At 47.8% G+C, this 21,631-nt stretch overlaps 1 protein-coding gene across 1 annotated transcript; it reads left to right on the forward strand.

Moving 5' to 3' along the window:
* The first annotated feature begins 508 nt into the window (after nt 1-508).
* On the forward strand, nt 509-9,593 carry LOC144725761 (transcription factor Sp3-like). Its single transcript, XM_078604660.1, has 6 exons — nt 509-540; nt 754-839; nt 1,061-2,528; nt 4,010-4,211; nt 5,614-5,813; nt 6,913-9,593. The coding sequence occupies exons 1-6, from the start codon at nt 534-536 to the stop codon at nt 7,176-7,178; spliced, it is 2,229 nt and encodes a 742-aa protein (XP_078460786.1). The 5' UTR covers nt 509-533; the 3' UTR covers nt 7,179-9,593.
* Nucleotides 9,594-21,631: the final 12,038 nt, after the last annotated feature.

The following is a 21,631-nucleotide window of genomic DNA, read 5'->3' on the forward strand; positions in this document are numbered from 1 at the left end:
CACGGCCACATTGGAAGATGTTTTGGGAAATTTGGAAGAAAAAAAATTCATAAATACAAATGGAAATAATTATGACCCAAGCCTCCTCTTTCTATAATCTTGCATCACCCCACCTCCCCCCCAGTTATTCGCGACCCCCCCCCCCTCATTAATTCGCCCCCCCTCATTAATTCGCCCCCCCCTCATTAATTCGCCCCCCCTCAGTAATTCGCCCCACCCCCGTTACTTTCCCCTCCGCCCCCCCCAGTTACCCGCCCCAAGTTACTTACTCCCCACCTCCCAAGTTAGTCCCCCCCCCCCTCAGTCACCCCCCCCCCTCAGTCACCCCCCCTCAGTCACCCCCCCCCCCTAGTCACCCCCCCCTCAGTTGCCCCCCCTCAGTTACCCCCCCCCCCCCAGTTACTCGCCCCCCATACCCCCCCCCCCCAATTTCCAACTCTTCCCCTAACCCCTCCCCCTTTTCCTCCTGGCTCCTCCCCCTACCCCCTTCGACCCCGCCCCTCTCCGCCCTCCCTCGCCTCCTCCTCCCCGCCATGACCGGTACCGCTCTCGCCGCGTCTCCCGCCCTCTCTCTCCCCGCCTCCATCGCTCCTCTCTCCTCCTCGCGTCGCCTACGGGGTTTCGGGGCGGGATCTGGGATCGGGGATCGCGAGGAGGGATCTGGGCGGGAGTAGTAGTAGGAGGTGGGGAGTAGGAGGAGGAGGAGGCGTTGGCGGCGAGGCCTCGCCTCTTACTGTTGTTTTTCCCGCCCAGAGCTGGAGAAGGGCGGCATGGCCGCCTCGCTGGATGCCGCCGACAAGAAGGGCGACTACCTGCAGCCCAGCAACCCGGCCAACAAGGTAAGCGGCGGGGCGAGCGGGGCGAGCGGGCGGGCCGTGCGAGCGAGCGAGGCGGGCGGGCAGGCGGGCGGGTACACGGGGCCCGGCGCTTCCTGGCGGGCGGGCGGGCCGGGCAGCAGCAGGCGGGCCAGACGGCCGTGGGACGGGCGGCACATCGAGGGCGTGATGGAGGCCGGGCCTGACGCTCCCCTCCCCGATTTCACCGATCCCGCCCCCGGCAGGAGTCGCAGCCGTCCCCGCTGGCCCTGCTCGCCGCCACGTGCAGCAAGATCGGCTCCCCACCGGTGCTGCAGCCGGTGGAGCTGAGCGCATCAGCGGGCCCGGCCGCGGGCACTGCGTGGCAGATCATTGCGGCCGGGCCCGGCTCCGCCACCATAGCCAAGGACGCGGCAGGGAACCTTGTGCAGCTGGCCCCGGCTTCGGGCTCCGGGGGCCAACAACAGTTCGTGCTGCCCCTGCAGGGACTTTCGGGCCAGGCCGGGGGCACGGTGCAGTACCAGGTGGTGCAGGCCGACGGCGGTCAGCAACATCTGGTGGCGGCCCCTAGCGGGGTGCAGCAGCAGGAAGCTTCGGGCCACATCCACATCATCCCCGCCTCCAACCAGGCGTTCATCACTCGGGGGTCGCAGGCCAGCATCATCGGCACCACGGCCGCGGGACAGAACGTCATTCATATCCAGCCGTCAATGCAGCTCCAGGGCGTGAACCTGGGCGGGCAGGCGCAGATGCTCGCCAACCTCCCCGTCAACCTGGCAGGTAACGTCACCTTCGCGATGCCCTTTGCCAGTGTCACTCCCATGGCCGCGGTACAGCAGCAGCAGCAGCCTCCGCAGCAACAGACAGCGACGACGACTGCGTCGTCTACGACAACTACGAGCATCAGCAGCACGAATGGAGTGGCGAACGGCGGTGTCTCTGCGGAGCCAGGCCCCGGCGGGGAGGATACGGCCGAGTCGGCCTCGGAGGATGCCCCCGCTGACAACTCGGCTCTGGAGCAGGGTACCGAGGAGTCCGAGGCAGCAGCCTCTCCCAGTGGGGCCTCCTCCCCCCTGACTTCCACCACGTCCACGGTCAACGGGATGGCTTCCTCCACGTGCTCCACGTCCGCGCAGACGCAGGCCGGCATCGTGCAGCTGGTGTCGTCGCAAGCCCAGAGTCAGCAGTACCAGCTGGCTTCAGGGCAGGCCGTATTCCAGCAAGTTCAACTGCAGCAGCAACAGCATGGAGGCCAAGCTCAGATTATCCAGGCCTTTCCCCAGCAGCAGACATTCCAGATCGACACGCAGGGGCAGACCATCCAAGCACAATCCGTGCCGCAAAACATACAATTTCAAAACGCGGTCCCCATAGTCCTGCGTGTCCCGACTCTCAGCGCCGATGGGCAGATCACCTACCAGACCATCCAGATTCTGCCCAGCCTGCCCAATATGCAGATCCAAAGCGCGTCGCCGCAGCAGCTGACCCTGGCCCCCATGCAGACGGCTGTGATGACCCCCGTGAGCCAGGCGGGCACGGCGCAGCAACTCACCTCGGGCACCACGACGTGCGTGGCCATGAGCTCCCCACAGGTGACGGCGCTGCCCAGCTTGCAGACCATCAACCTGAGCTCCTTGGGGGGCACGGGCATCCAGGTGCAGCAGATCCAAGCGATGCCCATCTCCACGACCTCGGCCAGCACAAACACCGGCGGTAAGGACTGGGCCCTCGGCAACAGCTTGTACACACACACTGCCGTTCATCTTCGCCGAATGGCACTTGCACAAGAGGAGGTTGTTTTTTATATTCTTCCAATTCTGGTATGCCTCACTGCGCACAGAGAAGTAGTCGTTCGAGGAGTTGGTAAGCACAAGCGATCAATACGCCGCCGTTTAAAAGTTGAAAACTAGCATCTTTGGCGGTTCTTCAGGGCTGCGGCTGTTTTAACGCTGTTATGTAATAATGTACTTGTATGCATTCTGTAGGTTATATAAATATAAAACTTTACAATGAAAAAAATGTTGTTCATTCATTTTAGCCCTTTTAGTGGAAACGTGTTGCATCCAAGACAACTGTTGCGTAACCACGTTGGTGAAGGCCGCCTTATGTAGTCGCTTAAAAAAAAAACTCAGGTTTATAATGTGAAACTGAAAGCATGTCGCCTTGTTGGGTGTTGGAACAGCTGTGTAGGTGTCACATTGTAACCGGGTTGGAGGTCACTAGAGTCTAGCATCCCCTTGTGAAGTGTGGGCTGCGTGCAGGCGTTTCACGTACAGCACTTAAAGAATGTTTTTTTTGTATTTTCATGGCCTCGAAAATGACTTGTGGAAGTCGGCGATGTGTTTAGCAGGATAGCATGAATGTTCAGTCTATTTCTGAGGGCGTTTCACCAAATTGTTGGTGCTGATTACTACTTCGTTACCTGCCAAGTAATTCAAGCCAAACTTTAGGGTTGCTTTGTGAAGCCTGCTGCTAGGGAACACTGCATAGTTTAATACACTTGCGAATGATTTTGGTCAAAGTGTGTGTTATCGCGGCACAATGGCTGTGCTTGTAGAGGGTAAGAAAGATTATTTCCTGGTGAAATGCCAAATGTGGAAACTTGTGCTAGTGTGCTCACTGTATAACGTATTGCTAAACCGAGCTCCACATTTTCAAGGCTTTTTGTGCTCCTGCAAGGGCCAACTTGTAGATCTCTTCAATCGATTCTTTGACCAGCATGAGCACACATGTGTTGTACAGATTTTAGAGCCTAGAATTCCTGGAGAGTTAGGAATACAACATAGCATCAGTTTTGTTTGTTAAACTACCAAGTTCAAACTTTTCTTTTAATTCAGTTGGTTGTGGGTTTTTTTTAACAAAATGTAGCTTACATCTCGGCGTGCCATCACAAGCCTGAAAGTATCTAAGGGAAACGCGTGGGTGACCTTAACGTTTCTAGGCATTATATAACACCTAGTAATTGCAAAAATTATGCATTTATATTATAAGTATAGCATGCCCAACCACAAAAAAACAATTTACGCTCATTTCATCTCACTGTGTTACGTAGTATGAAAAATGCAACACCCGTAGCACGCCTGTTGTTACACCGCATTGTTTGACCGAACTCTGCAGCGTCAACCGAAGGGGGGGTTGGGGGGCGCAGGAAAGCGGTGCATTTCAGACCGGTGCGTTATTGTTGACGCGAGCAGGCCAGCACCTGTCCCAGGAGGGCAGCGACACGAAGTGGCAGCTTGGAGTGGAGGCGGTGACGCCGATGAGCGTGAGCGCACTCACCGCCGAGGAACTCAACCAGGTGGCGGCTCAGGTGAGCGGCGAGCAACCCGCCGAGCCGGCCAAGCGCATCCGCCGCGTCGCCTGCGCCTGCCCCAACTGCCGGGACGGCGAGGGCCGGTAAGAGGCTCGTGGGCCGGTTACACCCGAGGTGGTTGAGAGATGGGGGAGGCTTTTACTTTGAGTTGGGGTGGTTTTTATTTTGTTTTGTTGTGGATGAGTGGGGGGGTGGCCTTGAGCGCGGACCGGACCGAAGCACGGTCCGTGTTGAAAGCATCAACACGACAAAAGCATCAACATGAAAAAACGACTCAATCGTGGAATGTGGGAATTAGTCCAAACAACCGCAGCTGATTTTCCTTGACTCTATTTTTTTTTAATATATAGAATTTTCGGTTACTGTAAGCAATGACTTCCTCGTTACAAGTGAAGCTAGCAAGTAACTGCGACTGATGTACTGATAACGTTGTGGCTGTTGGCTTTGTGAGCTGGTTTGCACTGGGTCGTGGGGAGACCAACAAAGTCAGTTCATTGATGTGTTCTTGGTCGATTATTTAAACGTAGGTGATTTGGTACTTTGTTTGACTTTGGATTTTTGTTATATATTTTATTTGCATACATCTGCATAGACGATTGGTTGGTTGCCATCTATCCCTCACAGCGGGTTTCGAAGCGTAAGTAACACTCGAAAACGTGATGAACCAAAGCCACCGACAAAAAGGTCGCCACTTGCTGTAAAGCGTACACAGAGGCCAGCACTTTCTGTTAAACACCTCCGCTTAGCAAGGTTGGCTACGTACGATGCGAAATAATTTCAACATACATACAAACAGCCTCACCAAACTCGACTATCACAAAGGCCGAGTTGCAGTGGTGCAAGCACATGCACGTCGCACTAACTGCCAACACGTTTATCAAACCCACATTGACATGTCAGTGTGCTGCAGGTGTTGTGGACAAGGGTTTGGTTATTTGTGATAAGTTACCCAAAACACATGACCTTGCATCACAATGGTAATTTTTTTTTCTTTGAAAGACCTTGCAATAAATAAATACGTGTAGTTTTAGGGCTACGATTTATGTGGTTGTTAATTTGTATGTTGCTCAGGTGATGAATTATTGTCACTTCAATGTTGCCTGTATCGTCCTGTGAAGTAATGCATTTTGCTGCAACGCCCCCTGCTGACCACATAGCAATGCAAATCAATAGCCTCTAACAAGAAAACAGTTGGCTCCAACATTCTGATAAGCTCCTCCCCCTTAACTTGTATTTAAGAACCTGCATCTTGGAATCCCTTCCTCACTTGATACAGCAAATCTAGCTGTGACGGTCCCACCTGATGACGGAGACTTGTGTTGCCTCCGAAACGTCGTAATTTTTATTTTATTTTTATTTTACTTTTATTAATTTTAACTTTTTTACCTACGTGACTTTACCGAAAAAAACCTAAGAATATGGCTCCAACTATTTGGTTTGGCATCAGGGAACTTTGTCATCTTGGATTATGTTTTGCCCCAGCAGGACTGGGAGTGAGCCTGGCAAAAAGAAGCAACATGTGTGCCACATCCCGGGCTGCAGCAAGGTGTACGGCAAGACGTCGCACCTGCGCGCGCACCTGCGCTGGCACACGGGCGAGCGGCCGTTCGTGTGCGGCTGGCTCTTCTGCGGGAAGCGCTTCACACGCTCCGATGAGCTGCAGCGACACCGTCGCACACACACAGGTTGGTTTGCGGTGGCTTGGCCTCACGTTGATGCTTGCGCAGCCCTGGCCAATCGCGCTGTGATGTTTACGTTACCTCTGCGTACCCCTGTTTTGAGTGTTTATGCGTACATAAACATCATCATTGTGTTAATAGCAGCTAATTTTTACTTATAAACCTTGGTTTTTCATTCAGCCTTGTAAATATTGGTTTGTATAAAGAATATATTTTCAGTTTAACACGTAGGCTTTCGTGACCAATATCATCCATAATACAGGTTTTTTGGGTTCGATCGCGTAAATATATAAATGTGTCGTTAAACTCGCCACCACCCGACACATTAGTAAGGTTTGTCACGTTAACAGAACATGCCAATTCGTTACTAGTACAGCACACCGGTGTGTTGGAGAGCCAAGCCACAACGTTTACAATCTGTGTAAGACGTTTAGCCATTAATTACATCTAGCTTCATCAGGCTATTTTAGTTGCCACAATCGACAGGAAGTACAAGAACAATTGGCTTGCATAATGCGCATGCATAGTGTACGCTGATTACCATATCAATAACCCAAACGGCAATGGATACCCATAGTCGTTTATATGCATTCATTAATCCCCACCCCCCACTTCACGCAATAAGAGTGCACAAGTGTTGTCATCACATCTACGCCTCTATTTAAGGAACGAAACAGATGGACTTGTCCACAGATCTGGCTGTTGCCTAATAAAGATAGTTGTAATTACTGGCAAACGTCGTACTCAGATTGTAAATGTTGTGGCTTGGCTGTCCAGCACACCGGTGTGCTGTACTAGTGACGAATTGGCCACGTTCTGTTAACGTGACAACCCTTATTAATTGACTGTGTCGGGTGGTGGCGGGTTTAACGGCACATTTATATATTTACGCGATCTAACCCAAAAAGCCTCTATTATGGAATATATTTTCATTTTATTGTTATAATAATGCAATCGTTCTGCGTGGTGAATTAAGAAATGAGATCTTAGCAGGGTTTAAACCACAATTAGTGCGTTTATACAATAAGCGACCAGTAGCTCTTGTCTCGCACTGTGCATGACCTTTGACCAGGCTTGTCGCATGCACGCTGTCGATGGTTTTCAGGCGAGAAGAAGTTCCCGTGCCCTCACTGCAGCAAGCGGTTCATGCGCAGCGACCACCTCTCCAAGCACATTCGTACCCACCAGAACAAGAAGTCGAGCCTCGTGGGAGGGGCTTCTAGCGTGGCGGTGGTGCAGAGCATCGTGACCGCCACGGAGGTGATGGAGATGGCGGTGTCGGCCGAGAGCGACATTATGGCAGCGGCGGGCATGGTCAACCTGGGTCACTTCAAGCAGGAGATGGGAAGTGCTGGCACGGGGGTGGTGTAGCCTCTCACTTCTCGCGTGAGCACGACGACGGCGGCGGTGTGTGAGTACAGGTTTCGGTAAAAGAGGCAGTGTTTATTTTGAGTCTCTTGTTTATTTGCTTGCTTTAAAAGAAAGGGAAAACTTACATTCATGGAACTTGCTGTTATTCTTTTGTATTTTTGCAATACAATTGGGTCTTGACTATCCAGAGGAAATGACAAGCCACTTAAGTACACTCATTAAGACATGTACTTTTGTACACATCACCAGCTAAGGCTGTTCAACAAAACAAACACAATGCAGCTCAGAAAAGCAACCAGGACAAACTGCTTCACCAGCAATACTTAAGGTGTGTATTCCATTACATTGGAGTGTATGGAAGCATCTAATTTATAAGAAAAGAAAAAGACAAAAATTACCGGGATCCAACATTGTTGACTGTGCCTTTAATAAACAAGAACAGTACATGTGCATTTATTGCACTTAGTTGTATCACTTTCTTAAAATACAACTCGTACAACACGGTAGTAGGAGTATGTTATTAAGGTGAAGAAGCCTCGCCCTCACGAATTGTCACGTGGGTTTTTTTGTAAATGAAGGCAATGAAAAATGTGTTCTTTCTTGAATACAGTTTTACTTACATTTGTTATATGTGTCAACAACTTGGCAGATTTCTACCCGAGTTAAATTATATTCTATATAATCACAGTAGGCGTTTATTTAGGCACGCTTTTTGTGAGGTCAGGTGAACAGTTTAACGGCTAATATGTTAATTGTAAGCTTAAATACAATATATTTCAGCCCAACTGACTTACATTTTAATTGTTCTGGATTCCAGTAAAGCATTAAGCAAAGCACATGCACACGTTGTGGCTGTCGACTGTAAAGGCCATCTTAATGCATTTTCAGCCTGGTCACTTCAATCATCGCATCCGGTTCCTTCAATCAGACATGGATGTTGCAGTCACATCCAACGGGGACACTGCATATAGGTCAGAGTAACATGAATGCAGCATTGTGTGTGTTTTTATGGTTGGCCTTGACTTTGGGTAATTACCCGTATGTAGGTTTTAGCTACATTCTCAATTTTGCCCATCTGTCAACACGTACAGCAAGTGCTGTACGGCAAATCTATGATGCAGATCCCTTTTTTACCAAAAGATCAGTCTCATTTTACCAAAAAATGTTTTGTTATACTGGATAATTTGCTTGTCCTAAACATAATTTAGGCCATGGACAAATGTAGAATTACCAATATGTCTGCTTTCAAAATATTTTCAAAACATAATTTCAGTATGCATTGAAACAGCTGGCAAATGGCTGTGGGCTAGTTTTGAGATCGAGGCATAATGTTCCCTTTAGAGTAATTTTACATTGCATTATTAGTGAGGTCATATGCTGTTGAAATAATTATATATGATGTGTGCATACATGAAAACAAGAAACTTTATACAATGCCTGTATAAATACATGTCGAATGCGGCTTGTCCTCCGGTGGTCAGCAAATCTTTTTTCTAGCATAGCACAATATAAACACAGCTGATGTATTAAATGTGTAAAAAAAAACAAATCTCATCCGAAAAGATCTTTGGTGGGACTGGCCTTAAGACATCAAGAAGTACTCGGTAAAAGCGGAGTCTTAAACATTCAGCACTATCATTTTTATTTTTGTAATTTTATTTAAAATATATATTCAGACAATTTGGTATTTTGTTTGTTTCCCCTTGGAATAAATCCCCGCTTTTTTCCCCTTGGAATAAATCCCCGCTTTTCATTGCATAGATTGGTGCTAGTTTGATCCCAATGTGCGTGTTGGATAGATGCAGAGGCCACAGCTGCCAAGCTCCATTGCTTTATTTCTAATGGGTGTTTCGTGTAATTTCTATTCACATTTACTTTAGTATTTTAGATGCTTTTATTTATATATTACCTTTATTATATATTGCTGTGGTTGTGGGTCTATAATTGTTACTGTCATTGGCATGTCTCAATAATAATAATTGTTTGCTTTCCTTCATGTAAAATATGAAAAAATGTAAATATTAAAAAGTGAATATGGAGAAATCATAATGCTTTAGTCGGTGATTGTACTTGGGATGAAGCTATAAATTGTTATTTGTTGGCATAAACATTTTTACACAATGTTAGACAACTTAGACTTTAAAAAAAAAAATTGCGTTTGTTTTCAATAGGTTGTATAAGAATGTGCTTCTGAGTAAAGCCCAAACCAAAAGTAGTTGTGTTGTAAGTCATGAATATCTGGTTTGTGTTAATTAAAACAATCATATTGCAGAGCTTCGGTTCATTTAGCTTCTAATTGTAGGTTTGCTTGTAAGTACACAGCTGGATAAGGGTACAATATTCCTTTTCTGGCCCTTTTCTAATGTTTTTTCAATATTGTAGTCTGTTGTAAAATAAACCTCATTGGTTCAGTTATTTACGAGAGTGACATTTTTTATTTCACGCTTTCGAATGTTTTTTAAAAATAAACTACTCAACTCGTACCATGTAGACTTTCACGACCAGTATTAATGATGACGTTTTTTGAGTTTGATCGTGGAAATGTAAATGTCTCGTACAATTCTGGCAATCACCTGATGTTGGTTGTAATTACCGGCGAAACACTCCATTGTAAATGTTGTGGGTTTTCTCACTAAAACACCAGTATGCTAAAGTGGGAAATTGGCATGTTTTCTTCACGTGATAAACCTTACTGATTATATATATAATTATCGGGTGAACGTGGGTGTACCACACTTATTAGAATCAGAATATTTACACTGGAGAAATCCGATTATCTATAAAGCTCGTATTAACATGTCCAGTAGGGGCAGGTCTAACTGAAAAAAAAACCGTCACGAGTTTTTCGGCTAATGTCGCCATTCAAAAACTGCATACCAACAATACTCTACAAGCATTTGGCCTCCATCAATCTACAGCAGCCCCCGCTAAGAGTCCTGCGAAGCTGGCATCTGCTGTTCGAGGGGCTTTCTCTTCCACGTCTAATAAAAAAAAAAGACTCCGACACGTTTATCAATAACACTGCCTGAAAAGGAAAAGTATATACTAGGTGACGTTTTAAAAATAATTATCCATGCTTCCATAGTTTATTTTTTATTTTTCTGGCTGGCAGCTGACTGGGCTCATCTCCACCCCGACAATAACTGCTGTTGGTGGTTGCTGCGGTCCGTGACCACCGAAGCTCGTTGGGTAGCTGGATTGACGGGATTTTCCGTGTCGCAAACATTGGATTGGTTTGAAACGACGGAGGAAGTTCGGAAGACGAGCAACACCGAAAAGGCAGGGAGTTACAAACACATGAGACTTGACATGGTTAATTTTACATTGCTTTAATTTTCCATATGTGCTCTTGTTAATGGAATTACATCTCCGGAATTTGTTTTTATCGTAGGGAATATATTTAACATCAAATCGCATTTCATGAATATTAGCATTTTATTATGAAACGGCATTACTTTTAGTGTATATTCTTTGGGTCTTTCGGTAAAGCCACGTAGATAGAAAATTAATAATAAAATAAAAATATCACGACGTTTCGATCGCAACACAAGCAATCGTCATCAGGTGAAAAATATATAGCGGGAGAGCTGCTGAGGCAATATTTTTTCACCTGATGACGATTGCTTGTGTTTCGATCGAAACGTGATATTTTTTTTTCTCCATTAATTTTCTGTCTACGTGGCTTTACCGAAAGACCCAAAGAATATGAATTCCTGCAGTCACGAAAGGCTTAAGTCAAGATTTTAGTGTATTTGAGTACAGGATTATGAGAAGTGAAAGTGGCAGCTGTCATATATAATGCTCGGATTATATCAACATTTACAAAGGCACGGCTGTTGTTGCAGAGCCAACACTCAATCGATAGCAACCTTGTCCACTTTCCAGAATATTAACTTTAAACCTTTCTCCAGCATATACACCTGTCAACGACGTAGGAGGGACCTGATTTTTTTCATCATCATCATCATGGCTTAAAATGTACGTGGACAAAAGGAAAACATCGTTGTTTAGATGTTATCGGAGGGATCGACATCGTTACCAAAACATCTGTATGTGTTGGAAATAAAACATCGATGTTACCGATGTGTATCAATCCCTATTCTACTGCACTTGCACAGCCACGAGAACCCGCACAAACCAAGGGTTCGCGGAGTTCCCCAGTCCACAGACTCCGCACACCCGGTTCGACACCGGGTGTCAAATGTCCTCAGGCCAGAGGTCGCAAACGGGTTTTGATTCCTTACCCATACCCGTACCCGGCCGCACCAGGGTCGCAAATGGGTGCCCGTACCCGGCCGGGTACGGGTACCCGTTCCCTACCCGTACCCTACCCGAAATGAGTGACAAACGGTTACTCACCAGTGACTCACGGCCTACCCGTACCCGTACCCGGCCGCACCAGGGTCGCAAACGGCTACCCGTACCTGTACCCGGCCGGGTACGGGTAGCCGGGTATCGGGTAGGGTACGGGTATCGGGTACCCAGTTGCGACCTCTGCCTCAGGGCGTGTGCAGGCGTTGAGCTTGCCGCTCGGTGGAGGCCAAGAGGCGACTTTGAGTTTGGGGACCGCAGCGACAAATCCCACACAGCCGAGGGTATGACAGGGTCAGGGGCAGCTCAGCTTATCTGGGTAACCCGGGCACCCTGAACCCGGGCACCCTGCACCTGAACCCTGGGACCCTGCACCTGGAGCTGGGGGCCCTAAGGTGAGTGCGACACAATATTCGTTGCTTAAGTCTCTCGTGCTCAACACTATCCCCTCATCAGTGAACCAAGACATTCGCTTCCCGTTTTGTGTGGAGCTGAAGCCGACGGAAAGCGAGTAAATACCCTTGCTGGGCACTCGTAATGTCGGCGAGGACATTTGTTATGAAATGATGTTTTCTAGTCAATGTTTTTCAAAACCATGGCTACCTGTGGGCTTGGATCCTGGTCTGGTTTTGACAATGACGATGTCCAATGGTCTTTAACGTGCCCCGTAAGAGTCACACGGGAGAGTCAAGTACAATAGGCGCCTTGAGACATTCGTGGAAGGCGCCTTTCAAATACGTGTAAACTATCATTATTAATAGAGAATTTGTCAAGGCAGTCAGACATGCATATATATGTATTTTGATTTTGTTTTCGCACAGTACGTAGCGAACCGTGCGAAGCGGATGTGCGGGGGAAGGACAACAAACTAAACACACGAAAAAAAAATCAGTTTTAAATAAATGAGTTGTCAATCTAGATTTAAAAGTGCATGACATGACCGAGTGCCGCATTGCGTCTGGGATTGAGCAACTTATGTCCGAAATCTCGTGTGAGCTTAACAAAAGCCTCTTAAGCGTATTAATAAGTAATACATCTTACAGTTATAATTCCTTATAGAGGAAACACATACTAATTCACTGATTACTAATCTATTATATAATTACAATACCCTCCCCCTCCTCCGCCTGTGATCTCTGCACCTGATTGGGTTCAGTGATGACGTCGTACTGCTGCTCTATTGATTTCATTTGAGTTTCAGTTTCATTTATTTGGTATAGCCCTGTGAGCCATTCGGCTCTTGAATCGGGTGCAACCGCAAAAATAAAAACATGAACATTATGACCGCGAGCAGGTGAATTGCTTCACTCTTCTGGCAAATCGCCCGATGACGCTGGATGTAATTACCAGCGAAACGTTGTCCGGCTCAAATTGTAGATGTTGTGGATTTGCTCTCCAACACACCGGTGGGCTGAAGTCGTCACTAATTGGCGTTTTTTTGTTTGTTAAGGTGACAAATCCCTTACTGATTAGCTGTGTCGGGTGGTGGAGGTTTACGACACATTTATACTTACGCGGTCTAACCCAAAAACCTTTACTATGAATAATATTGGTCGCGAAAGTCTACGTGGTAAACTCTTAAGTGTGACTTTCATCTCAAGACGCTGCACAGACACGAGCTCCCACGTGCATCTTAGGAACAAGGGAAGGATGATTTTTGTTGTTGTTGTTGTTTCTTCTGTTTGTTTATCGTTAGACGGAGAATGAGGTGTGGGGAGGACTCGCGATAGTGAAAGACGAAACTTCACGTGGGGATAGCGAGAGATTAAGGGCCTCACCGGCAGAGGGACCAGAGGATTTCAGCCACAGCGTGGGCAGGTCACCGTGCCTGCAATTTGCACGGTCATGGGGATGGAGGCAACTTCACACCGAGGGAGCAGCAGCGAGCGGGGAGTGACCTCCCACTAAGCGCGTGTTGAGCGAGAGTTTCGATACGAGGCTTCGGATTATGGTTTAGGAATAGGGTTGGCAATGGTCATCAGGTACGAATGCTTGTGTTGCAATCGAAACGTCGTATTCTATTATTTTATTTATTTTATTTCAACGTAACTTTACCGAAAGAACCAAAACGTTATTACGGTATTTGTTACACATCCCATGGGTTACACGGCCTTCTGCATAATTTCAGCAACATTAGCAAACTGTGGACCGGTTTCGACATGCCAGTGTCTCATGCCAGCGTCCGGTTTGCGTGAACCGCTGCTGGTGAGCTTGCCAGATTGGACCCTCCCTCTTTAGATATCAGCCCTAGTTTGATTCAAAATTACACATAATATCGATTGCTTGTTTAAATCCAATGTTGTCATTTGAAGAAGGGGCATTTTGTTTTATCATCAAAGAGCTTAAACCATATTTTGGCCTTTTTAAAATTCATGTTCCGATATTAACCATAGGGATCTACATAATTACGAAAAAAATCAAAGTATCGAAACTAAATCGTCGACGTCACCGATGCATCCAATGTTTTTGTTGCCCATCTATAATTGACCGCGAGGATGGTATAGGTTTTGTTGTCTGCTGTTACGCATGCTGTGTGTGCTGTGCGCTCACAAAGAATGATCGATCGAAGCTCGTTTGTTTGAAATTAATGGCGTGCATTTCACACTCGCCACAAACATAATGACGTGTGAAATTCCAGCATGCAGATATTTAATTAGAATTAACTGATGGCATGTTACACAGCCTGGCAGCACTTGGCCTCGGTGAACTTTAATTTATAAATGTGCCTTTGCTGCCGATCTCATTATGATGGGCCCTGGTACGGAAACAGCAAATACACAAAGCCAGTAGTGGTGTCTAATCGGTTAGCAGGAATCGAAACACAGTCTCGTGGAGCGCACTTGGCTCACTTGCAGTCAATAGTTTCACGAGATTTGACCAATTACAATTTCTCTGTTTTAATTGCAACTTGTTATAACACGTAGGCTTTCGCGACCAATATTATTCATAATCAACGTTTTTGCAATTACCAGCGAAACGTCGTACTCAAAAATTGTAAATGTTGTGGTTTCACGCTTCAACACACTGGTGGGCTAAAGCAGTGAACTATTTGTCTTTTGTCAACGTGACACTTTTTTTACTGATTGGCCGTGTCGGGTGGTGGAGGGTTACGTCACATTTATAAATCACGCGATCTAAACCCAAACACGTTGTTTGTGCAACTTGTTACGTTTGAGCGTGACTTGGCCTAAATCAACATCTCTTCTGTTGTCATTGCAAGCGCTAGTAAATGGCACATTTTCTCCGTGAAAAAAAATGGGCAGAGGGCATCCTAAAATAAACACTCCTCGGAAGAATTTGTCTTTAGATGAATGATAGCGATATGCCACGACAGCGGCTGCATTTATAATTTAAATATAAACATATGATGACCGTTAGGGTGTTAAGATTGTGAGAGCATTATACATATACCGGGCTGCCCAAAAGTCAGGACACGTAGGGTTATTTCATTTAATTTACCACTGGCATTAAAACAGTTTAACTGTTTACTCTTTCAGTTAATATTTAACCGATTATCATTATTACACCATGTTTCTTCTTCCTGTGAGGGTAACTTAAAAATTCGTTGTTTCAAAAAAACTCGACCAAGAACCCTGCAGATCATGTATGCATGTGGAGTGGGTCCAATTGAGTCGCAGAAGTTCTTCTTCAGAGGCAACACATTTATTACACAACACGTAATTTCTAATGGGGTAGCTGCCCCTTTACTAGCTACAGCCTAGGGTGGTGACCACCCACCTAACGACACGACCATACAAGAGTCAGGGCTAAGGCGGAACGAACCCGGACTCGGGTCCCGGGCCACGTGTTGGTGTCCCTTCAGATCTTCCAACTTGCAGAACGTCGCAACCCCGGTCCCTCCCAGGGACCCACCTTATATCCTCGCGGGTCGGGGCCGGCTCCGCCCTTGGCCCCGCCCACCTTCGAGAGCGTTCCAGCTCTCGATCCCTCTCGAGAGCTCCCCCGGACACGTGATCACCCCCTGGCCCCCCCCCCACTTGGAGGCCTCCCGATGGACACTCCGGATCACGTGCCTACGGGGTCAACCAGAGTGCCATGGCCTGGGTCGACCAGAGTGCCATGGCCCGGGTCAACCCTGTCCCTGGGCTGACACTCTCCCGCTCCCTCTAGTGGGAGCCCGCACTGCACGCTATGCGTGGTGCCCTCGCTATCCCAGCGCTCACCAAGCCCCGCTCGGGCTGGTGCTACACCCACCTACGGGGTGTACGCGATGACAATGCATCGCACGCCTTGCTCTGCTAGAGCCGGCATCACTCTGCAACACACACGACACCGTCCGCGATGTAATTGCATCGCACGCCGTGGCCGTCTAGGACCGGCACAATACAGTGACATCCCCAATGTCACTACACATGCATTCGTGTTAATGGAAGTCAACCTGAAGCTGTTAAAATAAATTAAATAGCCCTGTGTGATTTATTAAAATAAATATAACAACCCGGTGTGTCCTGAATTTTGGGCCACCCTGTATAATGTGAGGTCACACGCGTTGGGCCACGTGTGCGGTGCTGCACATCTCCCTCCCCCCCATGGAAATATCGGCAAGCGCACAGAGTCGGCCGACGAAGAGAATTATTTAGCCCAGGACACGCCGTGCTTACAGACGCGGGGAGGAGGGCGGGCAGCAGGCAAGCGTCGGTGTTAGCGCGCGCGACTCGCTATTCCGGAGCACGACAAATTGCTGCAATTACTGGCAGCAAACCGGACTTAATGCAAGCACGGGCATCTGGCTCCCGAATGGGTCGCTCAAACCTTACAGAAAATCGCAGTCGTATTTTTCATGATGCAGGTAATACAAAAAAAAGTTTCCTGGGCGGTGTGATTTCAGTGGGTGAATTACTCATGGCGAAATGTATGCAGATATAGAGCGGGGATTCGATTTTCATTTCCAAATTTTAGAGAGAGAAAAAAAATAGGACAATTTTATATTTGTGGCAATTTAACATTTTCGGATAGTTTCCATCGTGCGCTCATGTATAATGTATTCTTTCTAACAATAGTGACGTTAACGATACCACGTGACACCACTTTTGACATCACATTGATTCTCGGTTTTGGATCAATACGAAACAAAACAAAATGATCCGGATTCTCGGAAATGTATCCAGGCTTGATTTTCTGACAGATTTTTTAAAACAAAAATCTGAAAGTTTGGAGAATATATCTAGGAACAAATACAGTATATTTGGAATCTTGACATTCGATCGTATGTGTACAAAAGTGTTGTGAAACATAAGAGTTTAAAAAATATTATTTCAAACAATAATTGAAATCAAGTTGTACGACATTTAATGACAGAGTATGAGAGTAAACACTTTTTAGTTTTCCATCAGCACAATTTCATCAGAAAGTTATCCTGATGAAATCCATTATATCTCTGTATTGCAATTTATTTCAGCTGGAGTATGATGAGCGTGATGAACTAATTAAAAACGGATGGTGCACGCAGGGTGATTAAACGTATCTGCATGTTTAAATAGCTGTCTAATTAGACTCACAATATGCACGGGCCGAGCGCCCTTTTAAATCTCTCGCTTGACAAGCAAAACTACTTTCATTTAACCTTGACTTCAGAACTGGGAGTCTATCGGCCTTAATTGCTGACATCATTTAACGAGGCAACGCAAACAGCCCCCTTATCTGTTCTGGTCGACGCTTATTGTCACGTGCCTGGTAATTAAATCTGTGGTGGGAGCGCCCGCGATATAAATTGGAAATCATGGCCGTGTGATGCGCTGCAGGCTTGGGAGTAGCTTTGCCGGAATCTCGTGTAAATTACGCCCGTCTGTCATGCGACAAGGCAGCGTGACAAGAGACGCTCGCCGCTGCTGATGCGGCCGTTTCATTAGATTCCCAAATGCGGCGGTGCGTCTCCGTCGGCGATTTACAGCCGCTGGGGAAAAAAAAAATCTGCCGGGAGACCGGTCGTTTAATGGGATCTCTTTAAGAAGTGGATGCTGGGGCACTCGGTGATGGACGGGGGGGAGGGGGAGGGGGCCTGTCACGGGCACTGGTCTCTGGGGAATATCAAATTAGGTGAGATGTACGTGGAATCGTTAAGCTCTTTATGCGTGTGATGTTCTTCTCCGTTATGTGCACCAAATGTGCGTGTTTTATTCTCCTGTTGCACTCATTAAGTGAGGGAGACGTTCACGGGAGGTTGGGTGTAAAAGTGCCGTAAAAGTTAAACGTCAATGGTGAACGCGGTGCACGCGAACACTGCAGCAAGGCTCGACTCCCGTTGTCGAACCAAAATCGGGAAGTGAGCCACTGCTTAATTTTGGAGCTTTCGTGACTGCAGGAATTATTATTTGGTTCTTTCGGTAAAGTCACGTATAAAGATAATTTTCAAGCTTGCGTACCGTACCACGTCGTCGTCCACTCATTGACATGCTAATTTTTTCTCTGCCCCCACCCTCTCTCCGCCCCCTCTCTATATTTAAGGCCTCGTCACAGAGACGACCTCTCTCTTTGTGGTCTCTCTCTGTGTATCTTTGTGATATCTGTCTGCTTATATGTCTGTCTATAGTTTTCTGGTTAGATTTTTGTTGCTATTTCTTTTATACCTGATGATGATTGCTTGTGTTGCAATCGAAACGTCGTAGTATGCTATTATTAAATTTATTTTTTTATCTGTAGTATGCTATTATTTAATTTATTATTTTATCTTTATACGTGACTTTACCGAAAGAACCAAAGAATGAGCCACTGCTGTTTACTCTGTAGCGACACGCGTTCCACGTCCTCCGAGTCTTATTAATGCTAATAATAGCCACGCTAAATTAATGTAAATAGGTATTCAATTATAATGCAATGTTCTAACTAATTAACTTGAAAAAAGCCGTCAATGTTCATTATAATTGTCGAGTTAATGGTGTATAAAATGATCACGCGTGCAAAAATAATTGTACTCCCAGAACGTTTTTTTTTCGGAGCTGTCGAACCAAAGCAAGCGAAACATCTAAACCCGCCGTCCTCCGCGCTCATTTGCTGAGCCAGGATGTGGCGCACCGATCGGGAAGCCCGTTTCGCCAAAAGCACAACTAATCACGTGCGGGTCCCGGGCAGGTCACGCGACACTGGGAGACGAGTGTGGAAAATTGCGATTGTGTTGTGAAAACAGCCACTCAGGCGTGCGAGTGAAAATGAACAAGTAATTTAGCGGAGGACAGCTAGCAGCAATTGGCAGCATGATTCATCCCCAATCTGCCTCCTTGCATAATAAGAAATCAGCGCCTGCCACTGAGGAATTGTCTGTTCGGTTACCGCTGGGTGACAGCCTAATGTATTCATTTAAGTACAGGCAACACAGAAATATGCAATTACTTCAATCAGCCGCGCAGCCTTCAAACTCCAGTTAGTGCTGTTTGTCCGAGGAAGCAGTGCTCATTTACATAGAGTGCAACTAGCTATAACCAATTACAGCAGCTCGTAGTAGCACATCTCACAATTTCGTTGCAAACAAATATTGCTCGAGTTCGGTTTGCAAAAACAGCTGACGCCGGATGCATGGCAGAGCCCCATTCACAATGCAGCACGGGCCGCGGGCGTGCGTCTGTATAAATTGGTCAAACGAGGCAAAATGTCTGTGATGGTTTTTGCAATATGTCAGGACACTTTCATTTTGCGCATCCCTAATATATATACAGTATATATATATGATTCGTATGTGTGTGTGGGGGGGGGGGTGAACGGAAGTGTAGCGGTTAGCGCGCTGCGCTACGAACCCGGCGACCCGACACTGAACCGGTCCTGGGCCTCTCCTAGGTTGACTCGGCCTTAAATGAGTGCTTGGTGCGGTGTGTAAACATCAGCACTGGGGAGACAAAGGCGGGCGGCCTTCATAGGTGCTAGCTAAAAGCACTTGCCCCAACAGTTTGTAACATGACCAAGTTCCTCTTGCTTGCCCAAGCTGCTATCAAAAAAGGCATAAAACACACAAAATGTTTTTTTGTGAGCATGTTCCGTGCCCGTCACCCTTTTTTGTTAGCGTTTTAAAACAATTATGACAGATACTGTCAAGTAAACATCGACCCCCCACCCCCCCTTGCTAGGATGAGCAATGCCGCTCTGCCATGCAGGTCGTAAAGGCGAGGTCGCGTCTGTGCATGTGCCGCGTGCTAACGAGCTCGGTGAGTTGTGTACATCACGCGCAGGATCCTTTGATCATTAACGAGTCGTCAACGAAACGTCGTGATTTGTTTTATTTTATTTCTAACGACGTGACTTTACCGAAAGAACCAAAGAGAATGAGTCGTCAACGCGCGACCTTTGCCGGCCAAAGGGTCGCTTAGGGGAATGGCTCTGTCTTGCAGGGTGACCTTTTCAACAGCCAATTTGGCCATTTTATGGACAATAAGCGATTGTCAGAAGATAATTAATCAGTAGGCAGCCCTATCCAGAAGCGCTGTCATAACGGCGAACGCGAAATCCATTTTGTTTGGGATTTTACCGGCCATTCCGTGGTTGCAGGTAACATTACAGAGCCCATAGCTTTTAATGACCTGTTGTTCCTTTGGTGCGGTTTTAGAGAGCTTTGCGCAACGCTTAAACTCACGAAAAACTCGCTAAATTCACACCGTTCGCACTGATGAGAGTCGGTACTACATGTCCGTTCAGGACCGTTCACGAGGACGCAATGCAATTATCACCCCACATTTGGTTGACTGCCTTAAAGCTCCCAGTATTCGCTCGCTTTCCATGAAACGAAAGTGACATCGACAACTGAATATTATCTCACGCGCACAAATGGAGCGACCTTTGGACTTTCATAAATAGCAAAGTTGTCAACAAAAGGCGAGGAATGTGAATTAATATATCAGGATTAACCTAGCGTGCCAGAGGAGCGCTCTGTCTCACTGAGCCTCACGCTCTCTGATCCGAGGTTTTAGTTACCAGGCTAGGATTTGGACGAAGGACATTCGTTCACACAGGTACGGCGCTTTTGTCAGTCCACTGCTGGATGAGGGGGGGCTCCCCACGCCGTACGGGTCGTGGGGGTTAATAAACCATACTTCGCCACGATGGTCAATGCCATTTGATGAAGGCGGGGGGGGGGTCGATACGAGAGCACAGAACAATGGATGTTCCTGCTGCACCACTGCCCTCTGCTGAGCGGTAGTGTAAGCGGTTAGCGCGCTGCGCAACGAACCCGGACACCCGAGTTCGACTCCCGCTCACAGGCAACACCAGTGAAGATTATCTGACACCGGTCCTGGGCCTCCCCTAGGTCGACTCAGCCTCAAAACGAGTACCTTGGTGCGGTGTGTAGTAAACATCGCCACTCGGGAGGCAAAGGCGGCCGGGCGTGGTGCGCGGCCACACTCACCCCCTCGTGTGCCGTGCCGGCCTTCATAGGGTGCGCTTACTCGCTCAGGGCAACTTGCCGCAACAGTCTGTGAAGGCGACACGGGGGAGGGGGGGGGGGGTCTTTGTCTGCTGCCTCTACAGTACCACGTAAGGCCCCCCACCCCGCAGCCGTCCCTGACAGCCACCAGACTCCGTCGTTATGGGCGAGGACGTGAACAAACCGGCGCTCGTGTTGTTGTTGGAACGCACGTGTTTGCACTCAGCTTGGTGCGGCAGGTGAGAGAGAGAGGAGAGAGAGGGAAGAGAGCGCGCGCGGTTAGCGGGCCACAGGTGAGGAGGAGAAGGGGCGGAGGAGGAGGTAGGGAGGAGGAGGGAGGGAGGAGGAGGGAGGGAGGAGGAGGGAGGGAGGAGGAGGGAGGGAGGAGGAGGGAGGGAGGAGGAGGGAGGAAGGGATGGAGGGGGCCGCGGGTGGGAGCCGATACAAAATGAATCTGCCGCTCGGCGGGGTCGCCCCTCTCGCGCGGCATGAAGACTTCGACCTGACGCGGCTTTTCCCCGTCGCCCACGCCGCACAACCGCCGCCACCGCGTCCGTCGAGACGCAATGGACGTCGTTGATTCAAGTCCAGATGTGGATCAGCGACTTGCGCGCAGAGTTCAGCCAGCGGCGTCGTCTCGCTCTCTCTCTCTCGATCTCTCCGATCGCTTCTGAAGAAGCCCTCTCTCGCCGTGGCCACCAGACAACCTCGACTCGCTCCCGCCACGGTGTTGCGCCGCTGCCAAGAACGCAAGGAGTGGAATCGACGCGCGCCC

Source organism: Lampetra planeri, chromosome 2 (genome assembly GCF_965212315.1).
Source record: "Lampetra planeri chromosome 2, kcLamPlan1.2.h2, whole genome shotgun sequence".
NCBI lineage: Eukaryota > Metazoa > Chordata > Hyperoartia > Petromyzontiformes > Petromyzontidae > Lampetra > Lampetra planeri.

Bases quoted from the DNA above. Each gene is read 5' to 3' on its own strand.
- LOC144725761 (XM_078604660.1), top strand. The intron at 2,529-4,009 runs GTAAGGACTGGG...TGACGCGAGCAG, and splicing joins GGCCAGCACAAACACCGGCG to GCCAGCACCTGTCCCAGGAG. The intron at 4,212-5,613 runs GTAAGAGGCTCG...TTGCCCCAGCAG, and splicing joins TGCCGGGACGGCGAGGGCCG to GACTGGGAGTGAGCCTGGCA.